The 22,947-nt window shown below is 43.6% G+C and overlaps 1 protein-coding gene across 11 annotated transcripts in view; it reads right to left on the reverse strand.

Moving 5' to 3' along the window:
- Positions 1 to 22,947, reverse strand: part of CELF4 (CUGBP Elav-like family member 4) — an 866,187-nt gene that overhangs the window by 27,212 nt on the left and 816,028 nt on the right. For all 11 annotated transcript variants that reach the window (XR_012656054.1, XR_012656052.1, XR_012656051.1 and 8 more), the window contains exon 12: positions 10,124 to 10,290. Coding sequence is in view for 2 of the 11 variants with exons in the window: in XM_032779828.2 (XP_032635719.1) it covers positions 10,163 to 10,290 (128 nt within the window). In the remaining 9 variants the exon portion in view is untranslated. The remainder of the gene's footprint in view (positions 1 to 10,123; positions 10,291 to 22,947) is intronic.

A 22,947-nucleotide genomic window follows, 5' to 3' on the forward strand; every position in this document is an offset into this window, starting at 1 on the left:
TAATATCAGTTTTAAGAAACTGATTTTAGCTAATTCGATATTATCCCGTAGTGTAGACGTGGCCTAAGAGGTTGAAAGCAGCTTCCACCAGAGGCTTCAGAGCATAAGGCACAACTCTGGGCTTGCAATACTTTGGCTGGCTGTCAGAGAACAGTGAGTTTTGCTGACATGTTGCTCATCTGTTCATATCCTTTTTCAAAAACTTTGGATGTACAGTATTTCTTGAAGAGTTGGCGGTGCTTTCATGATTGCCTTGATCTAGGTCCAGTTCACCTTGACCTTCTCAGGCTAAGATATGCCAAATAATAGTGGATGCTTCCCTTCAATCATATGCAAGGGTAAATCTAGTTGAACTTTCACCTGCAATATTCCTTTTGGGACTAACTTTTCTTCGGTATAAGTCTTCAAAACTGTGACGATTCCTTCTAGGTGAACTTGTGACAAAGTCCAGTGATAGGTAGATGCAGAAATCAGTGAACCAGCAGCTCCAGTATCAAGCTTCATGCTTGTAGGACATTCTTCGATCATGGGTATAGCCCAGATGCTATCTCTGACTCGAGGTTCTGATAACATGTGTAGTGTTAGGACTTGGTGAATTTTCAGAGTGGTAGCCGTGTTAGTCTATATCAGCAAAAAGAATGAGGAGTACTTGTGGCACCTTAGAGACTAACAAATTTATTTGAACATAAAGCTTTCAAGAAAGCTTATGCTCAAATAAATTTGTTAGTCTCTAAGGTGCCACAAGTACTCCTCCTTCTTTGGACTTGGTCAGTGTCACTAGAGCACTTGTACTTTCCCACATTATGAATTCCTGACTTTGATCCTTTCTTAGGTTCAGTCATCACAGGTGTTGTCTTGGATATATGGTTATTCCGTGTTGCTGGTTGCTGAACTGTGTCCTTTCTTCTGGCACTTTCTTCAAATAATCTGACACGCCCAATGATTCTCCTCAGAGTGCGTAGTTTGCACACAACAGCCACATAGAAATTCCCCACATTTCCATGGTCTTCTGTCTCATTGATGTAGGAGGTAAACTCAGTTCACACTAAATTCCAGAGAATCCTTTTCTGTGGTCTCCATCGAAACCGCCATTTCAGCAGCCTTCTTGAATGTAAGCACTGATACAATCAGTAACTTCTTCTGGATCTGATCATTGTGTAATCCGTAGACTAAACAGTCATGCAGGGCATCACTTAATGTTTGTCTGTTGATTATTTGTTAATGTGGTTCTGGGTGAATTAATAAATTGTTGGTTGGTTAAGAATAAGTGAGTGTCCTGATTTGAGCAATACTGTTCAGGTTGAAAGATGATCTGGAAAGAACCCAGTGTTAGACTAGTAAGCGAATGCTTCCTGGACTCAATCCTATTAGATTTTGTTATAGATTAGCAAGCCTAGTTTATTAGATTTCAGCTTTAAAATCTAATGGGCACCCTGGCAAATTCATAAATTGACCCCCCTTTTCATGCTTATGCCCTCTAGTGGCTGGACTACATAGAAATTTGCTTCTGCCTTCAAGCTAATGGATCTGATCTGAGGCAGTAGAAGCTCATGTTTTTTAGATCTAGTGGCTCTGGGTTCAATTCATGCAGACGATCCCTCTAATCAGAGGCAATGTTACAAGTTTTGGCCCATATGAGAATTTGGATGAACTTCCTCAGTTTCTTGGCTGTGACTAAAGAGAGCCACCACCATTGGGGTTTTGTGGCTGTTCTTGAAAGTGTGTTAAGAGGTATTCGTGTCTATAGCAAGACCCTTGCCCAATTTCGCTTGGGGTGACCAGTTGTGAAATGTACCAACGAGCCTCAGAGAGGTTATTTCAGGGTATCAGTGCCAACTGGATCACAAGAGGGTGAGAACTGGGAAGCTGCTTTCATATCTATTGTTTACCTCTGTATTATCTAATATGGACACATTGAAAGACACAGTTTTTAATGAGGAACTTTCTATAAAATAAAATGTTTGTTGTATTGCTTTATGTTGTTGTAGCACTCCCAAGACAAACAACATAGATGCTTTAGCTACCTACCTAGGCTCATTTAGGTGCAAACACAGTAATGCTTCTGAATAACTGCCCTGTTTTTAAGAGGAACCAGTTCCAAATATTGCTGAATGGAATTTAGCCTTGACGCTGTAATTACTGATTGTAATTTTTGAGCGAATGCAGCAATTAATTATTGTAGCTTTCCATCAGTGCATTATATTGTGTGCCAATTTTAGTATAAGATTGGTATTGAATTTGCAGCTTGCAAAACAGAAATTAGTATTTTAAAATAATAAAGTGATTAGTAATTTGAAAGGACAGTTGGGTTAAAAAATGATAGGCCAAAAGAGAAAACATATTTCTTTACCAGTTTTACTAGCACCTTAGATAATTAAAACAGAGAGAATTAGTCCCTCTTAGTCAATTTCACTTTCAGGCTCTCATGTGTTAACACAAAGCTTGGCTTGCAAACACACTGGGAGGGAATGTTTAATCCCAGTCATCACTGGAATTAGAAAAAGGAAGGAATTCCTGGAAACATTTTCATTGATCTAAGGTTTTTCCAATGCCCAATGTTAGGCGTTTCCGAATGAAGCTTCATTGAAATAAGCTTTGCTCAACTGCGTTAAGATTGGAGTTATTGCATCAACATAATCACACCAGTGCAACTTTATGTAATTTAGGCAAATCTTAAATGATGACTAAGGGATGGATAAGATAACAGCCTGTACAGGAGGGAAAGGAATTGGTTATTATGGGCCTAGGAGGTATAACTAATGGGATTAGATTGTACTAAGGAACATTTAGGTGGATTATCACGATTAACATCCTAACAAACAGCAGTAAGATCAATGAGAGTGTGGAATACTCTCTTAAAGGAAGTGGTATAAGCCTCGTCATTTGGGACATTTAAAGGTAGATTGGACAAATGAAAATTCAGTCAAAACTGCAGTTTCATGGAATTATAGAATCGTAGGACTGGAAGGAAACTCGAGAGGTCATCTGATCCAGTCACCAGCACTGAGGCAGGATTTAATATTATCTAGACCATCCCTTACAGGTGTTTGTCCAACCTGCTCTTAAAAACCTCCAATGATGGAGATTCCACAACCTCCCTAGGTAATTTGTTCTGGTGCTTAACTATCCTGACAGTTAGGAAGTTTTCCTAATGTCTAACCTAAATCGCCCTTGTCGCAATTTAAACCCATTGCTTCTTGGTCTGTCCTCTGGGGTTAAGAAGAACAATTTATCACTCTCCTCTTTACAACTGAAGTAATCTGAAATGACAAACAGAGTTGGTCAAAAATTTTCCATCAAAACTTTTTTTCAATGGAAAAATTGGGTTTTTGACTAAACAAACATTTCTGCAGATAGTGTCTGCTTTCCTCAAACTGTTTGTTTTTTCTGGAGAAGTGAAAACTGAACAGTTTTGTCTGGACACCAAAATATTTTGTTGGGGAGTGTGTGTGTTGGTTTTTTGATAAAAAGTTGAAATTTCCTGCAGAATGCCCCCCTTTTCTGCCTAGCTCTGACCACAACATCAACTAGACAGTTTGCGAGTCTGAACCGTCCCAGCCATCTGTATTTCCCCTGACATATCAGATGGGGAAGAATGATCCCAACAGTGCATTCGCCAATGCTTTGCTGACGGTGTTCTTCTTCGCTTCCCTCTGGAGACCACTCCACTGCCAACACAGTATCAGCATCAGTAAGTTTTTTCTTGCTACTCCATCTACACTTACTTTTGCTCAGTTTCACTGCGTTACTCCTGGCTGGCCCACTCTAATCAAACCCTTTTCATCTTGGGCATTAATAATATTCCCAGCAGAGGAGGCTACAAGATGGTCAGTAACACTTTGCTGATGATTAATCACCACAATGAAGCCATGCTGTGGTAATGGACAGGTTCTCCAGTCATATGTACAGCTCTGGGTAACTGCTTTGCTGAGTTAGGGTGAAATTCACCCCCGCGCAGAGGGCCAGCATGAGTCCTATGCACCAATTAATCAACCCTGGTCTTATTTGGGACTTAAGAGGTAAAATAGCTGTGTGTTAGCTCTTTACACAGAGCTGAGTATCACCACTAGTGACCCGACAGGGCTGCTACACTAGGGCTGTATGAATGAGAGAGACTTACAAAAAACCCAAATCTTGGTGACATATAAAATATCCCATAGAAAAAAAACCAGAGAGCAAAATCCTGCTTCACAAGAGGGAGATGCTGTACTTTAAAAACTGCCTGTGAATTAAGTGAGACAGTCCCTGACCATACAAAGGTCTGATGGGTTCACCTTGTAGTGTGATGGGTATAATACAGGGAATATCAAGACTTCCTTTCTCCCCACCCTTTGTCTGTCTTGTCTATTTAGACTGTAAGTTTTTAGGGGCAGGAATGGTCTCTTACTATGTATTTGTACAGAGCCTAGCACGACTGGGCCCTGATCTCAGTTGGGGTCTCCTGTATTGCCAACTTCAAGTGATTAATAATTGCAACTCAGGCCTCAAAAATCATAAGATTTTTTTTACAATGACACATTTTGGGTACCTATTCTTTGCCTTCAGGTTTCTAAGCCTGTCAGGTACACGCTACTCAAGTTTCCTAGCTTTTCTCTGCAACTATGAGGGCTAGAAATGTACTTAAAAACAACACAACCCCCCCAACACACAAACAAACAAATGAACAATCTCCATCCCCCAAAATGGAGATTCTCATATAATCACAGGACTCCCGGAGCTGGGGCTTTACCAAACACCAAATATTCTGAGATTTGTGATGCAATTATGAGCAATGGTAACCTTGAGGATCAGGCCTCTAGGCAGTGTTGAACTGTTACTATTTCTCCTAACTTACTACGGCAGGGCTAGGGCAATGGGAGGTGCAGGTGAGGCTACTCTATGTCCACATGTCTGTGGCTGGATAATATGGAGCAGACACTGCTCTCACTATTATCAATGTGCCAGCAGTGGCTATGTAGAGTTATATTCTGGCTCATACACTTGTCCCTTAGGTACTGTAATTTGCACCTATAATTTTGCAATAATCTACAGTACACTGGGGCTCCTAAGAATGGGCACCCATGTGAGTAGCAGATTCTACTACTTATTTTTTTCATTATTTCATGCATTTACTATCTGACAGACACATAAAGTATCTCTGCCTCCCATTCCGAAGGGAAGATTTGTAATAGAATATATTGATTTTGGCCTCAGATGATCCTCTTTTATTTCTTTTGCTTTCTTTCCCCTCTTCCTCTTGGTACACCCTTTTGTAATTAGAAAGAAACGAGAGAACAGAAGGCAGCCATTTTGGAAATATTCTGCCATATGAATCCTTCTGGGTTTTGCTCACTGCAGCTTGTGATTTTATCTGTCACAGTACAGCAACTTTTTTTTTTTTTTTAGTGTTTGACAGCTACTTTAGAGCATTAGTGAGGAAAACCAAGGACTTTAAATCAGTGTGGCCTAAACCAAATTGGGTCATAAAAGGGAGATTAGATAAAATATGAATCCAGAATGAAAGAGAGGATTTTTTTTTTTTTTTTTTGGAGGGGAAGGGGAAAAAAGAAAAGATTCTTGTGTTATCCTATCAGGCTGGATTTAGCTCACGTCTGCTGGCAACCTCCTGATTTCATAAAGGAGTTCAATAAAACAAATGTTTCCCCTGGAAAGGCGCCAATTCAGAAAGGTTCTTAAGCACATGCCCAGTTTAAAGCATGTGTAGCTGCACGGACGTCAATGAGCTGACTTATGTGCTTAAAGCTAGGTGTAAAATTAAGTATCTTAATGAACTGAGTCTGAAAACACCCGTTACCCGGGCTATTGTATAATGTTCTGTCAGTTCAGTGTGTTGGTTACCTCACAACTTTGCAGTATCTATCTATCTTTGCCTCCCTGACTTTTCGCCCCATCATGGATGTCTTTAGGAACCTTGTTTCTACGTACGGATTGACCTCCAATGAGTAAGCTTAACTGATGGTATCTCTTATTCCCCCTGTAGCAGAGATGGGCCGAAAACAGGATCTGAATGCCTCTGAATCTACACAACACCTCCTGGTCTCCATGACAGCTCCTGGTCTTCCCCATTCTAGCTTGCCAAACTACCACCTTCATTTCATTCCAACCCCTCCCCAAGATGCACTTACTTCTTCAGTGATCACAAGGGGCCCCATTCTCAGAAAGGCAGCCTTCCTTTCCACCTGTGCCCACCTCCAATGCAACCACGGCTGCATATGAGGCAGACACAGGCACAAGTCACTCATATCTGCACCTGCTTTTCTTTCTGTTACACTTGCAACTTTACACCTAAATTGTGCCAGTGCAAACTTCTCCTGCTACAGGGGAGCTGGCCCTCAGCTCTGTCAACATTTACACCAAGGAATGAGGCAATTAGAAAATAATGGTTGTTTGTTTATTTAGGAGGCATTCAATCACGATGAGGACCCCGCTGTGCTGGGCACCACACACATCCCTATAATTACAGGCACTATAGGCAGAGGGTGGAGCTGATTGGATGGCACTGGAATGGGTTCCCGAGGGAGGTGGTGGAATCTCCATCCTTAGAGGTTTTTAAGGTCAGGCTTGACGAAGCCCTGGCTGGGATGATTTAGCTGGGGATTGGTCCTGCTTTAAGCAGGGGATGGGACTAGATGAACTCCTGAGGTCCCTTCCAATCCTGATATTCCATGATTCTATGATTCTAACAGCTGACTCTGTTTTACTGAAAAACCTGAGAGAAGCTAGTTAAAACCTGGACTGAGTGGGAGGCTAAGGTACTCACCAATTAGAATACTCTGTGCAGAATAGTTGCTTCTACAACACAGAAGCCAGGGCAGAAAATAAGCTCTGAAGGACAAGCAGATTTTCTGACTCCAGCTTGTTTCTCATGACTAGACAATTACTTTTTGTATAATTTATTAGTAGAAACCACTTGCCATACCCAGGAGCAGCCCTCTTATAATAAGTCAATGTATGCAGCTCAGTGGTCATGATTAGCCTTATCACGACAAACCAGTGTGTGCAGCCCCATGCTTAAGAGCCACCCTACAATAACAAGCCAGCATGTCCAGCCCAGGGCTCATGATTCACCTATAACAACAAAGAAGTGTGTACAGCTCAGCACTCAGAGCTACCCTACAATTCTAAGCCAGTGTGCAGCGCTCAGCATTCAAGGCGAGATTTTCAAAACTCAGCAGCACTTGCACTCCTAAATCTCTTCGATGCAATGGAAAATCTCTTAGGAGCACGGGTGTACTGTGTTAAGAAATTAGCCTGCATGCCTCCAGCACCTGCAATAAGAAGCCAGCAGTGTGCACAGGATGATGAAGCAAAAAAGCATTTGGATATGGAAACATATTTCAGTTTCAAGCTTCCAAGAGGCCTTGTCATAAGCAAGGAAAAGAAAAGGTATTTTAAAAAGGGTGGAAGAATACTTTGGCAATCATCTTTGTCTAAATGTATACAAAGGAGATCCTAGATTACTGAGACTGCATCTTTCTTGAGCCATTATCGCTCTGAGAGAGTCAAATGACCAGTGTGAAATTAACATGTTCAACTAATGCATTTATGGAGAGGGAGTTCCTTAATCCACTTCATGTCTTGCCTCCAGTGCATTGATTGTAGAGGGAACAGAGTTTTGCCACGAAGATTAGAATCGGGTACTTTCAGTGATACTCTACATATCAATTAAAGATGGGAAACTGGGATTAGAACACCCTGGAAGGTTGGGAAAGGTCAAATCTTGGCAAATGATGTATGACCCCTAATTCTGTGATAGCCTGAATCAAAATCTTAGATCCTCAAACCCCCAAATGTTAGAAAAGTTTGGAAATCCAAAACGAATCTTTGCAGTCCAGGTACATCTCTGGTACTGGCCTTCTAACAGAACTTGCATGTAGCTTTAACTACAGAATGGCTGGCTACCCCATCTCCATAATAAACCACTCATCCATATATATTTTCCTAGGAACTGGGAAACCAGCCAATGCATAACATTTTGGGACCAACGGGAGATATGGACGGTCATCAGGAAGAAGAGCAATATCCACTCACCAGATTGAGGACAATGGTTTCTACCTTACCGTGTGCTGACACACTGTAACTTGCCAAACCATACACCATGCCGTGCCCTTTTTGGAAAGGGATGCCTCTGGCCTTTGAAGATAGGAACTGAACTATCATCAGTGATGTCTCAATGCCACCATGCTATGCAGTCGCCATCAGAAATACCAGTGTCTACCAATGCAGCACTAGGCTGGCTGTTTCTGCACCACCTATCAGCATGTGTTTCATCCTCGGTAGCTAAATGGTAGGGCACTATTAGTGTAGTAATGGCATCGCTTTGCATTGGAGATGAGAACCAACTGTTGCAGGGACAGAATGTATAAATTTTCAAAAGCACCTAAGTGACTTAGGATTTACTTCCCATTTTCAAAAACCACGTATGGCCCAGATCCTCCCATATTTAGGTGCCTAACTCCCACTGAAATAAATCAATGGGAATTAGGTGCCCAAATACCCTTGAGGGTCTTGGTCTTAGAAGCCTCCGTCCCACTGAAAATTCTCAGCACCTATGGGTATAGCTACACTGCATACCGGAGTATGGTGATACAGAGATAAGAGCCCTGCAGCATGGCCACCGTTGATTCAGATCAGCTGACTCAGGCTCATAGGGATTGGGCTGTGAGGCTAAAAATTGCTGGCAGACATCTGGGCTTAGGCTGGATCCCAAGCTATGGGACTCCCCACTCTCACAGGGTCCCAGAGCTCAGTCTCCAGGCCAAGCCTGAATGTCTACACAGCAATTTTTAGCCCCACAGCCCAATCCCCATGTCAGCTGACCCAGGCCAGCTGGGGTTTTTTATCTCTGTGTAGATGAAACCTAAGCCTGGGGTCTGACTCAGGTTTGAACCCAAGGCCTGCATTCATACACACACAAATCAGTCTAACTCAGGTCAGCAAGCACGCAGGACCCAAGTCATATAACCTCCAGTGAGAGGGTGGTTCAGAACCCAAGTCCTGCTGTGACTTAGGTCCATGCCTGAGTGGACACAGCTCAAGCCAGAAGGTCTTCTTAGGGCAGTGTAGAGGTGTTAACATGGCTGTGAGACCCCCGGGTCCAGCAGTTGTAAATCCAAGTTTACAATGCAAAGTGGATGACCACGTGCAGGCTTGGAAGAGGATAGTCCTCTAGCCTGGGTCCCATAGATCCATGTTTACGATGCACTGTAGACATACCCTACATGACTTTTGAAAATGGGACACTTAGGATCTTTTGAAAAGTTTACTCAAAGCCTAGACTCCATTTTGCTGGAAGGGGCAGGCTTAAATTCCACCAAAACAAGTGAGTTGTGCTGATATTTTGGGCACTGCTGTATGTACTTAGAAATTCCCTTAGAGTATCAAGTTTGCTGACTCCCAACAGCAAACAATTTACTGTCCATGAGGCTAAGCTTGAGGTCATTATTCCATTTTTAACCAAGTCTTCACTTCAGCAAAGCTCCTGTTGGCTTCAGTGGGAGTTTTATCCAAGTAAGGAATTAACAGAAGCTGACTGAGAACATGAGCATTAATTCCTTTATCCATTTCTCTAGTTTAGCAAGGAGGATTAGGGAATATTTAAGTGTCAAGGAGACCTATTTACAGGAACTTGTCATGCTGAGATGAAACTGGGTATGAACTATACCATATGAAGAATGCTTTGCAACGTTTGTAACACGGAGCTACTGCTCTATACGCCAGACTGGTCTAACTGCCTGGAATTAAGCTGCAGCTTGATTCCCAACTCTTAATTACAGGTCTCCTTTGGCCTCAGAATCCTTTCTATGGCTGAGTAGGTGACGGGAACAACTTCTATCCTCCCTAGTGGTCAGGAAGACTCATCACAGTCACTTGATGCCACCGGGAAGAGAAAATTGGCCCTTCCCCCATTTAGCTTCTTTCTGCCTCTCTTTCTACCAAAGTGCACACACAACCAGCTCCTATTTTGTATATGTGCGTGTGTGTGTGTGTGTGGTGGTGGTGTGGCTCTAGCCAGAGATCTAGTGGAAAAGCTAGAAGCCAGAGAATCGCAGAACTAATCTTTAGGATCCACAACACAGACTCTGTACGACAAGAAGTGACGTCCCCTTGCCCGTGCAGTTACCTGTGCTAGTCATGTGTATCCAGCGGTTCCCACAACTCTTCAATAGGGGCGGTTAGCATCCTTCGGCCTCTTCAGCTGCACCTTCAGCCTCTTCATGCCAATCTGGAAACCATTCATAGCCTGGATAGCAGCCTGGGCACTGGCGGGGTTGTCAAAACTCACAAACCCTGTCAAAACACGAGGCAATGCAGGGGGTTTAATGAACTGAAGAGGGCTGCAGAACTACATGCAAGACCACTTAGAATGAACATGAGGTGGGGGCGAGGAAAGGCTTGGGGAGGTGGGTGGGAGGGAGGGTGAGGGGAAGATGGTTGCCAATGGGGAGGGTTGTTACAGATCACAGTGTCGGATCCAAAAGCAGTTCCAGACATTACACCACACAACATCCAGGGTCCTGAGTGTTTGCACCCCAGCATTAATGCACGCAGCTCTGAGGCCAGGCCAGCTCTAACTGCGAGTTGGCACTTGTCATGAGTCATTTTCAAGGCACTTATTCTGTGTGTCTCTCTCCCAAGGCTGGGGTAAATCTACTTCTACCACCCTTGATATTTCCCTCTTATCTTCTCTGCAGCGCCTTCTCCTCTCCCCGCTGCATTTATGAATGAGGGAACTTGATATGTCCATATCTACTTGCTTATAATGCCAAATTAAATATGGGGGAAACCCAATGACCTTCCCAGGCCAACCTGAGCTGGCTCATACCCTAGACCATCAGCACTAAAAACTTGAACAGTTACCACTTGAAGTGAAGGAGCAGCTCCATTAACTGCTAGCAGTAGTGGATTCTTATTCACACCTTTGAGGGAGGCAAACACTCCCACTTCCCTAATGGGGGTTACATGCGTAGCTCAGGTTACTTTGCACAGCATCTAGACAGCACTGCGCTGTGCGAGCAGGCATGTAGAGCTCGCTGGGATGGGATCACCCTTAGTGACTGGACATGTAAATGGGGCAATTATAAGGGGCTAAGGGGACCACTTTGGGACCACATGAGCGAGGGCAGGTCAGTTCCCAGCATGTTGAGACAGAGTCTGAGTGGAGATGCCACTCGCACAAGTCCATGGTGTGCTGGAAAAGCCAGATTAGCGTGCATACTTGGAACTGAGTCTGATTTATTATTTTTTAATGGCGGAGAGTGGAACTTGTCATCATGGCCTCACCCCCAATGGCTGGAGGCCATTATAACAACATGGATGCTAACGGGATTAGCTACTACTTGGGGTCCTACTTTAGATCTAGCAATAGAAACTCATGCTTTTGAAGACTGCTGGGAGTTCTGCCCTCCCTTCCGAGTGTGCATTTAGCTGGTGACTGTAGTGTTCAGAGAAGCATGAGGGCACCGCAACATGCAAGAAATGTCCCTCATGCTCCAGCAGTGAGCATCCTCACGTGATGGCCACCTCCCTTGGGTCTGTGCATGAATGCTGTGAAACAACAGCCTGTGCTTCAGACAAAACCTTTTAGCCCTCTGTGGTCATCCTCCTACACAGGGGTCTGGCAGCACAACCATCCTTTGGAGTCCAGGGTCTGCTGACAAACAGGGTGAGCAAAGAGGCAGTTTTAGAACCCCCAAAAGCTAAGGGTGAGCCCTTCTGACAGACACATGCCTGCCCCTGACAATGGAATGGAACTTGGTTCGCAGCCCTGCACCTCCATATTCTCAGAGTCCTCATCAGTGTCTCATCTCTGATCTAATCCCAGGTTATCAGTAAGTCTCACACGCTACAGGACTGAGTTCTTTCACAAATCACATATAGACGCACACACACAAACCAGTCTTAAACCCTCATGCTCTGTCTTTGGCTGTTAATGCAGCTCTGTGAGAGGCCGGGAAATGAAGCTACAGGTTACATCAAGGTGAGACGATATCCTAAGTGAGTGTGGTAGTCACATCTTCAAGTGGTATACTGGGTCAGCACATGGAAGTAACCTGGGCTCTCTTCCCCCGCACTGAAGTCCGTAATCAGGTCTTTGTGGAGTTGTCCTTAGAGCACAGCACAGACGAGGGGGGTTCTGGTATTGCAGTGGTGAAGATGAAAGCAAAGACCTTTGCTTGCCCTACATAGTAGGTCTCATTTTCTTGGCAGAAAACTGGAGTGCGATGGTAAGTGAAACTCATGAAAGAGTCAATCAGATCTTGGATGTTGTTAGATAACAGTTATCATGGATCAGTCAGTAAGAGGTCTGATAATGTGATGATCCTAGGTTGTGTTTGATTGGTTGACTGACTTGTCACTCAATAGGGCCCTGATCCTGCTGCCAATGAAGGAGCTAGCAAAACTCCCATGGACTTCAGTGGAGCAGGAGCAGGCCCTGGGAGCTCCAGTGGGTGTATTTCCCAAGATCACCAAGTTGAAATTGCTATTCACCTGGCCCATGTCTTTGAATGCAGCTCTTAATAAGAGCTGTTTCCCCCCAACTCTCTTCTAGACTCTCAAGGCTCTTACTCCAGACATGAGAAGAACGTGCCTCATTCAGAGATGGGCTGGTTTCAGCTGGGTAACTACCAACAGTCATGTGTTGACCTACCTCTGAATGTGGGGTTCCATCCCTCCAGCTGTTTCCCTTGCAAAATACTGTGTGCTCACTGTTTCCACTGCCCAGGACCCATCTGTCTAGGACTTACATCATGATGTTACAGGGCTGCTAATTAGTGGATGTCTGGTTGGGCACTCCTGAAGGTGGTGCCACAGGTGGGAACTTAAACTCTCAAAGACAAGAAACTCCAGCTGCATGTCAGCAAGATGCTCTATTGTGCTGCTTTTCTACAGAGGCAGTGGGATTTAGTGGGATTTGTTTTGTACCAGTACATCTGTGCTAGGGCTTTACACTGGAGTAATGACACTGATGCAGTTACTCCACTGACAATTTCTCTATTCTGGACAAGCTCAAAGACTTATGATGGTGCTACTAAGCCATAGCTTTTACAGGAGACATCTAAGGGTGACTGTTCTGTGCAACACCACACGGAATACCAAATTATAACAGGTGGCACTTCCAAAGATGATAGAAAAGGCGGTCACCCAACATGTTGCACAGACAGCTTAGGGAAGCAAAGCAGGGAGAGGTACCTGGATGTTCTTTGGTATTGGGTATGTACCCTGGGCCAGGCTTAGGTTCTTTAGAATGTCCTTTTTTTAGACTTCTTTCATCATGGCACGAAAAATGCTCTGCTAGCCAGCAGCTGGTGTGGTATTTCCCAGGAGCAGAGTGCCAGCATCTCCAGTCTGAAGGTGATCGTTTTGGCCGTGAGAGGCCTGATGTGCCTTGGAGGCTCTGATACATTCAGCTCTACACACCCTGTATTATTCTTGGGGGATGCTTTGCAGGCTGGTAAGGCAGTTACTCGGACTCCAAATAGCAGAGATGCTCTGGTTCAACTTGAAAACTGAGATGCCACAGTGCTAGGCAATCGATTGTCAGACAGCAGTGACTACAGTGTCAAATCCTTTTCTCTTTTCAGGTCAGATGCCTGCTAGTGTATTAGATAACTGCCACCTCATGCCATTTTTCTTCTAAGGAGACTTTGCAAGCAGGATAATGACAATGAGCAACATTTTGCTCTCTGTTATTCAAAGGTGAATCCAGAGTCACTCCACGAACTTCAGCAGATCTACTCCAGTTTTATACTGGCATCACTAAGAGGATAATTTGGCACAAAAATACAACTTAAACATTTTACTGAATGTCTTTAATTCTGGGGTCTTCTGCTATTGACTTTAGAGCACAACTTTAATGCACCACCCATTCTGGTAACACCCCCTATTTTTAACATCTCCCCTGCATTGTGGTCTCCACTCTTGAAGGACAAAGAAAGAGAGGGAGAGGTTAAAAAGCTTAAAGCAGTTTCTGTGCATCAGTTAATTAATAATCAGAGAAATATATGTACCAGTCTGTAGATGGTTGGTAGGAGGACAAGATTTTGTGATAAATCTATTTTATGTTTTTTTTCAGGGATTATGTAAAAAGGCTGCTCTAATAAATGATTTACCAAGGTAGTGAAGGATCAAGAAATTTGCTAGGACTGCAGCTTGGGGCATTTAATCTCCCTTGTTCTGCACTTCTTAGCATATGTGCAACGTGCCTCAAGCGGCACGTGATCAGGATTCATCACCAAATTTGATCTGCTGGTTGGATCATTAGCCCGGCCCAGACTAGGTACTGACAGGGAGTGCGATGTGAACACTGATCCATGCCTCCCTGTTCTGCACTGCACTTCCAAAAAGTTGTCAACAACAAAGTCCATGGCTTCTCCTGACCCACCTCTCCTGCCCTGACTGTGACATGAACAGTGGGCAGCAACAAGGACAGAATAATGAGGAGCTGGATTTTCCCAATCCCCCATTTCTTCCCCTGGCTGCTGCTTCAGGCTGCAGAAAGCTGCGACTCTTAGGCGCTCTCAGGGCACAGCATGCCTTTCCCACCACAGAAACATGGTCTTGGATGGGTTGCATCACCGTGGGGCACTAAGAAGGTTGTTTCCTGACTGCTCTTCCATTTAAACCACCCCAGATGGGGAGTGAGGAGAATGGGGAAGAGCAGATCACATGGCTACGTCAGAGGTGTACTTGAAGGCTGCTTGGCACCCCAAAAAAATTCAGCCTTGATCCTGCAGGTCTTTGCGAGGTGCTGACAAGCACCAGAGTAGATGGTGGCCATGCGTGGGCATGAGTCAGGATAAGCATTCAGCCCAGTCCTCAGTGGTTGTATGGTAAGTCTCAAAGTCTTGTGTGCCTGCTCCCTTAGTGGCAGGGTGCAAGGAGAATGGGTGGTGTGAGGAGATACAGCCTCAGGCATAATCATCAACCTGCAAATGAGCCTCTTGCCTATCTATGGCCACTCCTAGGTTGCACTCCTTCTACTAGTCTGGATTACCATGGCAGCCATCGCAGCAGGCTCTCTTCAGCACGTGATCCTCCGGGCTTCCTGCTCAGCACCAGGCTTAGTGACTGCACAGGGCAGGATCATGTCCAACATGTATGTTGCCATGCAAACAATGAGACATTGCTCAATTGCTATTAGAGATAGGCCCAAACTCAAACCAGTCCCATTGCTAGAGATCTCAGCAGAGAAGCTGAGGATGGAATGGAAATGGAGAGTGACCGAACTCATGCCTACAGATGAACCTTCCAGGACATAGCTGTAACATCATCAGGGTGACATTTGGGCTGGCTTGTACTTCTCATTGCTCAAGCTGTGTCTGTTTTGTGGCTAAGAGAGGACTTCAGTCTCTCGGGCTTGGCACTCTTGTCAATCACACTAAATTCGCTGCAATGAGCTAAGTGGGAAAGAAAAATACAGAACATATTCACTCTCTTGGCAGAGCCAATTCATTCAGCATGCATAACTTCCAGGAGGTTTCTGCAGGTCTTTGTAAGCATATTGCTCCAGGGATGGCCGCTCCCTTAAGACCTTCATTTTCTTGCAATCTGTAGGCAGGAACTCAAGTGATTTCTGGAGCATGATTGTGTTACCTTAATATTTCCAACAAAGAAAAACAGGAAGCTAAAATGAGAACCAAAGTTGTGAAGGAAACATACTGCAAGGGCCCGTGCTACACTGGCTGAGGAATGGACTGGATTTCTTAGCAGGCCTTTTCCATCTTCATGTACTGTTATTCCTGGGTTTGTCATACCGATGAGCCAATGACCAGCATTTGTCCTTTTTTCCTTCCAGCGCTGGAAGCATCTTCCATCAGTAGATGCAAGTTCTGCACATACTACCACTGAGCTGGGCATGGCCAAGGATCTAATCCAAGTCTGGGCAGCTCAGGAAATATTCTGTTGTCCTTAATTTCTTGGTGCTGGGATGGCCTCTGGAGAAAGCTTAGTCACAATGTAAGCAGCCCTTAGCTGTTCTCTGTCAGAAGAACATCTTGTGTCTAATAAATTGTTTATCTCATGGTTAAAAGTGCTTTAAAAACCACACCATGAATGAGTCACTATAAAAAAATAGTGACCCCAATTCGATTTACATCCCTTTGTTTTCTGTGTATCACAACCAAGCATTTTTAAGAACTGTGTGTTCAGAGACAGAGACAGCAGCCTTTAGCCTCAGGTTTTAGCACATGGCTGCACTTTGTGTGTGGGCAAAAAAAATGTAACCTTCCTGTTCTCCAGCTCCATGTTCTTTCTTTCCCAAGGAGTGTCTCTGTTTCGTCATGAGGTGGTCCACAGCTTCAGACTGATCTTGGTGACACTTCTCTTCACTCCAGTCCCCTGTTGAGTATGTTCTGACTTTTCCCATGTGACATCAGTGGCTAACTTGAACTGGCTGAGTCCAGCTAAAGTCAAAAGATATTTGGGTTGAAATAATGCCCAATATGTAGATAATTCATCCCACACACTTTTCTGACAGCCATGCCAGAAAAAAATGGTGGTTAACTTATTGTAGATGGCTGTCAGAAGTAAATGGGAACTGGAACCCGTTGCCCTCTTTTGTTCCCTTTCCCTCTCCCTAATAATACATTTGATTCACAGATGAGGAGGTAGCAGCCTCAATGGAAGTGGGAAGCAACTCTGGTAGTTCAGGAAGGTTTGGGATTGGATATTTATCACAGTAGCACCTAGATACCCCAACTGAGACCAGGGCCTCACTCTGCGGGGTGCTGTAAATACTCATAATCATAAACCGTCCCCTGCTGCCAAGGGCTTACAGTCTAAATAGACAAGACAGACTGGAACACAGTGGCAATGTGACTTGCCCAACAGCATACAGAAGGCCAGTGACAGAACCAGGAACACAACCCAGGTCTCCTGACCATGCATCCCATAACCAATCAGCTCAAAGCTCCTCTGTCGGTCAATAGAAAATGATCAAGTAATTGCATGCTGTCCACAAAATACAATAGTTTGTTGGAGGGTCCCATGCTAAATTTCTTCCATCAGTGCTAAATAGACGGCATCATCTAGATGATTAAAAGCATAGAGTTACCATAGTCAGGACTGTTCAAATAGTGTTCTACATCAGTCCTAGATGACCAAATGACCACACTCTCTGCCACTGAGCAAATGCACATCTATTGTCCTTTTAATGGAATACTCACAGGAAACCCACACTCAGAAACCTTGCAGCTTCAACTCACACGGCTGAATCATGAGGTCCAACTGTTGTATATTTCATTAGCACAGAATGACTACCACAGTCCAGACACGTACTTTTGTTTAGGAAAAAAAACCCAGTCAGTCACATAATTTTTTGTTTTTGATTTTTGTGGTTCTTCCCTTTTGCTTCTTTCTTGCTTTCTCCCTTTCATTTGCTGTCTTCATGTTCTGCATCTGACCAGACTGTAACCTCTTTACAGTGGCCCAAATTTCAGAAGTGATGAGTGATTTTGGGTGCTCAACTTAAGACACCTGACAGGCCCGATTTTCATAAAGATGCTGAGCCACTGAAAAATCAGGCCACTTTTTCGTCTCTTAAGCTGGGCATGCAGCAAAATGAGGCAATGAAAATCACTAGTCACTTTTGAAAAATTAGGCCTGTGTGTTATTTAGCGTCTATTGTGTACCATCCAAAAGGTATGGCTGAATGTTATTTATTGATAATTAATTAAGAATAATAAGGAAAGATATATATATAGGCTGCCATTCCATGTGTCTAGATTTGCTCTGAGAATAACAGTGCATGGCTACTGGCTACTGCGTACCTTTCCCTGACCCAGGTGGAGGGTGGATTGAGCCAGCTGCACAAGGACTTTTAAAACTGCAGGCAAAAATGTGCATGTAATTGGGTGCTTTATTGGCACATGCAGTTAACATCACTGAATACATGATTTGTGTATATTGCACACACAAGTGACCTATTGGACACATAACTGCCCATTTACATGAGCAACTGCCTGACTTGTGCATGCTGTGGTGGTAATTGCACATGAAAATTAGGCGCTCACTTTTAAAAACACAATAACCAATGTCATGCTGACCATACCAGTGTTAACTAGAGCCAGCTCCCCACCACTCAGCGAAGGGAAGACCCAGAGAAGCGTATCTCCTGCACTGTAGGGCTGGCACAGGTAGCAGGGTACCCTACCTATCTTAAGTCCTTATATGGCCCCCATTACTCTAGTATCTGAGAACCTCACAATTGTCATTGTATTATCCATGCAGCACCCCCATGATGGAGGAAAGTACAGTTATCCTCACGTTACATATGAGGGTTCAGAGAGCAACTAAGTGACTTGCCCAAGGTCACACAGGAAGTCTGTGGCAAAGCAGGGAAATGAACCAGGGTAACACTCCAATCACTGGCCCATCCTTCCATCACTGGCTCTCTGCTGCATCTCTGCAAGTTCACCTGGATTTCAGGAGATCCATGGGTTTAGGGGGATAAACCCTCCCATTCCCTGGGGGAGAGCACATCAATCCTTGCCTGCCCACAGAATCATTAGGTGGGCTCTCCCTGCAGTACAAACTCAGGGAGTTCTCCGTGCCCTGGATGAGAAAACCCTGCTTAGGGGCAATGTGCCCTGAGTGAAGATATACTGCTCCTAACGTGCTGACAGCTCTTTACAAAAAGTAAATAATAATGAAGAATAATAACATGCAATTGTCTGGCTGCTGGCCCACCTGCTGGGGAAAAAGTGCATCGCTTTGCCCTTGGTCTGTCTCAGAACGTGCCTTACTTTGATTGCTAAAGCCACCAAATTGTGAGGCACTAAAGTGGGAAGAATTTTCTGTGGGGGAGGAAATAGTTTGCCTCAAAACAGCTTCTTGTGTCAGTGTCGGAGCCTGCCCCTCTGCAGCCTGTCCCCTCCGCCTCTGCATTACCTCAGCCCCTTTCATTTCTCATCTCTTCTATTTACTGATGTCCCTTAATTTCTCTCTGCCCTCGTTTATTAGTCCTATCGATGAATGGAGGGTTTCATTTAATTATTCTGCAAGGTCTTTACCTGGACATGTTCCTTAAACCATGCACTAGTTGCTGTCTTGCAATTGTTAAGCACTGTAAAGAATTTCAGGATACACTTTGTATGACAGTAGCTCTATAATGTACATGTGTATTTGAAGGCATTGTATTATAATGTGATTTATGGCTACTGAAATCCTCAGTAATGGAGTATGTCTGAAGACCAAGGACATCATTTCGGCTATTTTTCAGTGTCTAATGGAGTTGGAAGACTTTTGGAATATTTAACCTTGTGCTGGAGTTTTACCATCTCTTGGTGCAATAGCTATATAGGTAAGAAATATTTCTGCTTTGCATTCGGAAAGAAGCAAGATGATGTATTCATATCTTAAAGTGATAATAAAATACATCTCTATTCCATCAGTTACTAGGGAGGATGCACAGCAACGATTAAAGTTAAACATGTTTAAATCTGCAGGACCAGCGAATTTTCATCCAAGAGCATTAAAAGAAGTGGCCAAGGAGTTCTCTAAACCATTAACTTTGATTTTTAACAAATCTTGGTACACTGGGGAAGTTTCCAAGGACTGAGAAAAAGCTAACGTTGTGCCATGATTGAAAAAGAATAACAGGCTGACATAGGAAACTATAGGCTGGTTAGTTGGACAGTGATATGGGGCAATGTTATGTAAAGGCTGGTATGGAATGCAGTCAGTAAAGAATGAAGAGATAATAGCATAATTAATGCCAATCAACGCAGCTTTATGGAAAACGGGTCTTGTCAAACAAACTTGATTTTTTTCATGAGATCACAAGTCTGGCTGATAAAAGTAACTGTATTGACATAAGACACGTAGACTTCTGTAAGGCATTAGTCCCACATGACACTCTGATAAAAAAGAACACTACAGAAAGTAAACGCAGTCTATATTAAAGAGACAACTAACAGGGCATGTTAGAGGGTTTTCCCTTCATGCTTTCCCCTGGTACTTGTCATGCAGACAGAGAGCAAAAGGCCAGAAGTCCAAAGTGCAGGCACTGCGATGTTTATTGGGGCTTAAGTCCAAGCAAACATATTCTGAAGATCTTCACACCAGTCGGGCTTATCTTTATACGCTGATAGAGTTTTCACCTTCCCTTCTCCCAACTACAGTTCTATACGCCAACCTCCTAGCTCCACACACCAATGGAGCCCCGTCTTCCCACTGTTCTGTTCCCAGCTCTGATGCTGCAGAGCATTTACCCTTGTCCACCTTCCCAGCTCTAATGCTGCAGAGCCTTGCCTGTGTCCCTATTCCCAGTCCTCCATTTTCCCATTCCCATTATCATTCCTCTTCCCACTCCCACTCCTCCTCCTTAACAGGCCCAAATATACCTGCAATGCACTCCCCTAGTCACACCCCTTATAACTTATGGTCATGTTCCATTCTGGAGGGTCATGAGTTGGGGTCTTCATTCCACTTCTTTTGGGATAGGAGGGGTAAGGAGTGAGGTTGTGCTCTGGTCAGGGGCAGGCATTTCCCTGGTCTTCTAGTGTTTTACTTCCCCCCCAACCCGTCCCCACCTTGCCCCTCCAAATTGGTTGCCTGACCTTCCTTTCAGATAAGGAGTTGAGTGTGCGCTCATATATTACATTCCCACCATGCCCAGTAACACTTTAACTGGTCTATCTCATATCTCTTCTCATTGTACGGAAAGCCCCATTTGGTTGTGGGAAATGCAACACACAGTGTCTTTGTTCCTTGTTATTCACACATATTAGTATAAGACATGGGTAGGCAACCTATGGCACGCGAGCTGAGTTTTAGTGGCACACACACACTGTCCGGGTCCTGGCCACCAGTCTGGGGGACTCTGCAGTTTAATTTAATTTTAAATGACGCTTCTTAAACATTTTAAAAACTTTATTTACTTTAAATACAACAATAGTTTAGTTATATATTATAGACTTATAGACAGAGACCTTCTAAAAATGTTAAAATGTATTACTGGCACGCAAATACTTTTAATTAGAGTGAATAAATGAAAACTCGGCACAGCACTTCTGAAAGGTTGCCGACCCCTGCACTAAACTATCCTTTCTCTTGCTAGACTGCAAGCTTTTTGTGATGGCGTATCCATCTTGCTGTATTTAATAATCCCTACCTACATCCTAGGGAAAGCAGTAGCGGTCCCCATCACTTGAAAACAGACACGTGACTGGACTAAGGCCTGAATGCACAGAAGGATTTAGGCATTCTAAAAACATTAAAATATATTACTGGCAAGCAAAACCTTAAATTAGAGTGAATAAATGAAGACTTGGCACACCACTTCTGAAAGGTTGCCGACCCCTGGTATAAGATATAAAAGTATCAAAAAGTCAAACCCAAAATTCTATCACAGGCTGACAGACAATCCTATATGCTAACAGGGCATATGATAGAGGTCTATAAAGTCATGAATGGCGTGAAGAAAGTGACTAGGGAAGCATTATTTACCCTTTCATATAACACAAGAACCAGTAGTCACCCAATTAAATTAACAGGCAGTAGACACAACACACAGTCAACCTGCAGAATTCATTGCCATGGGATGTTGTGAAGGCCAAAAGTGTTAACAGGATTAACAAAAGAACTAGATAAGTACCTGGAGGATAGGTCCATCAATGGCTATTGGCCAAGATGGTCAGGGACAAAACCCATGTTATGGATGTCCTTAAACTTCTGACTGCCAGAAGCTGGTATTGGATGACAGAGAATGGATCAATCAATAATTACCAAGTTCTGTTCTTCCCTCTGAAGCAACTGACACCGCCCACTGTTGAAAGACAGGATACTGAACTAGATGGACACTTGCTCTGACCTAGTATGGCCATTCTTATGTTCTTCTTATTAAAACCCAGTTAACTGAGAGACCACAAAAAGTAATTATAAATGAGGAATTGCCATCCAATAAGGATATTTGTAGTAGGGTCCTGAAAGGATCTATTCTATGTCCAATGCTATTCAATACCTTTATCAATGATCTGGAAAAAAATATAAAATCAATGCTGGTAAAATTTGCAGATGACACAAAAATTGGCGGAGTGGTAAATAATGATGTGGACAGCTGAGCTATAAAGGCCAATCTGGATCGCTTGGTAAGGTATGTGCCATTTGAACAATATGCATTTGAACACAGCCAAATTCAAGATCATACATCTAGGAACAAAGAGCGCTGGTCATACTTATAAAGTGAGGGACTGTATCCAGGAAAGCAGTGACTCTGAAAAAGAATTAAGATACACAATCTATTTATTTTATCCATGGAAAGGTTAAGTGGGACTTTCCCACAGTCTACAAGCACCTACATGGGGAAGAGATTTCTAATAGTGGAAGCCTACTCCAATGCTTGGAAGCTGAAGTCAGACAAATTTGGACTACAAATGAGGCACAATTTTATAACCATGAGGGTAATTATCTATTGGAACAACTTCTTTCGGGATGAGGTGGCATCTCCGTCACTTGAAGTCTGTGCCTTTCTAAAAGGTATGCTATGGCTCAAACAGAGATTATGGGCTGGATATAGAAAATATTGATTTTTTTGGCCTATTGAGTTCTTTTGTCAGACTCAATGATCAAAACAGTCCCCTTTGCCCTGACATTCAGTCTATCTGCCTGTCTATCATTCATTCAGATACAGCACATGGTCACGGAGGTATCTAGCATAATAGCTGTTGCCTACTTATGTGGCATAAGTTGATGTAGTATTCAGGGTGCCACTGACAACTGATGTCAGTGCCTCAGAACAGAAGGTCCTAATGTGTGGGCTGGGGACTACTGAGAGAGCTGGCTTGTCACATGATAACGGCTTTTCATCTTGTTGAAGCTGAGACAGGTGGAAAGGGGAGACTGAATGAAGAGTAAAAATAGACAGTATGATTCACTTTCTTCAAAAGGTCAAAATGCTTAATGCACAAGGGGGCAGCTAAAATTGGATGAACATCTTCCTAATGT

The sequence above is a fragment of the Chelonoidis abingdonii genome, chromosome 6 (genome assembly GCF_003597395.2).
Source record: "Chelonoidis abingdonii isolate Lonesome George chromosome 6, CheloAbing_2.0, whole genome shotgun sequence".
NCBI lineage: Eukaryota > Metazoa > Chordata > Testudines > Testudinidae > Chelonoidis > Chelonoidis abingdonii.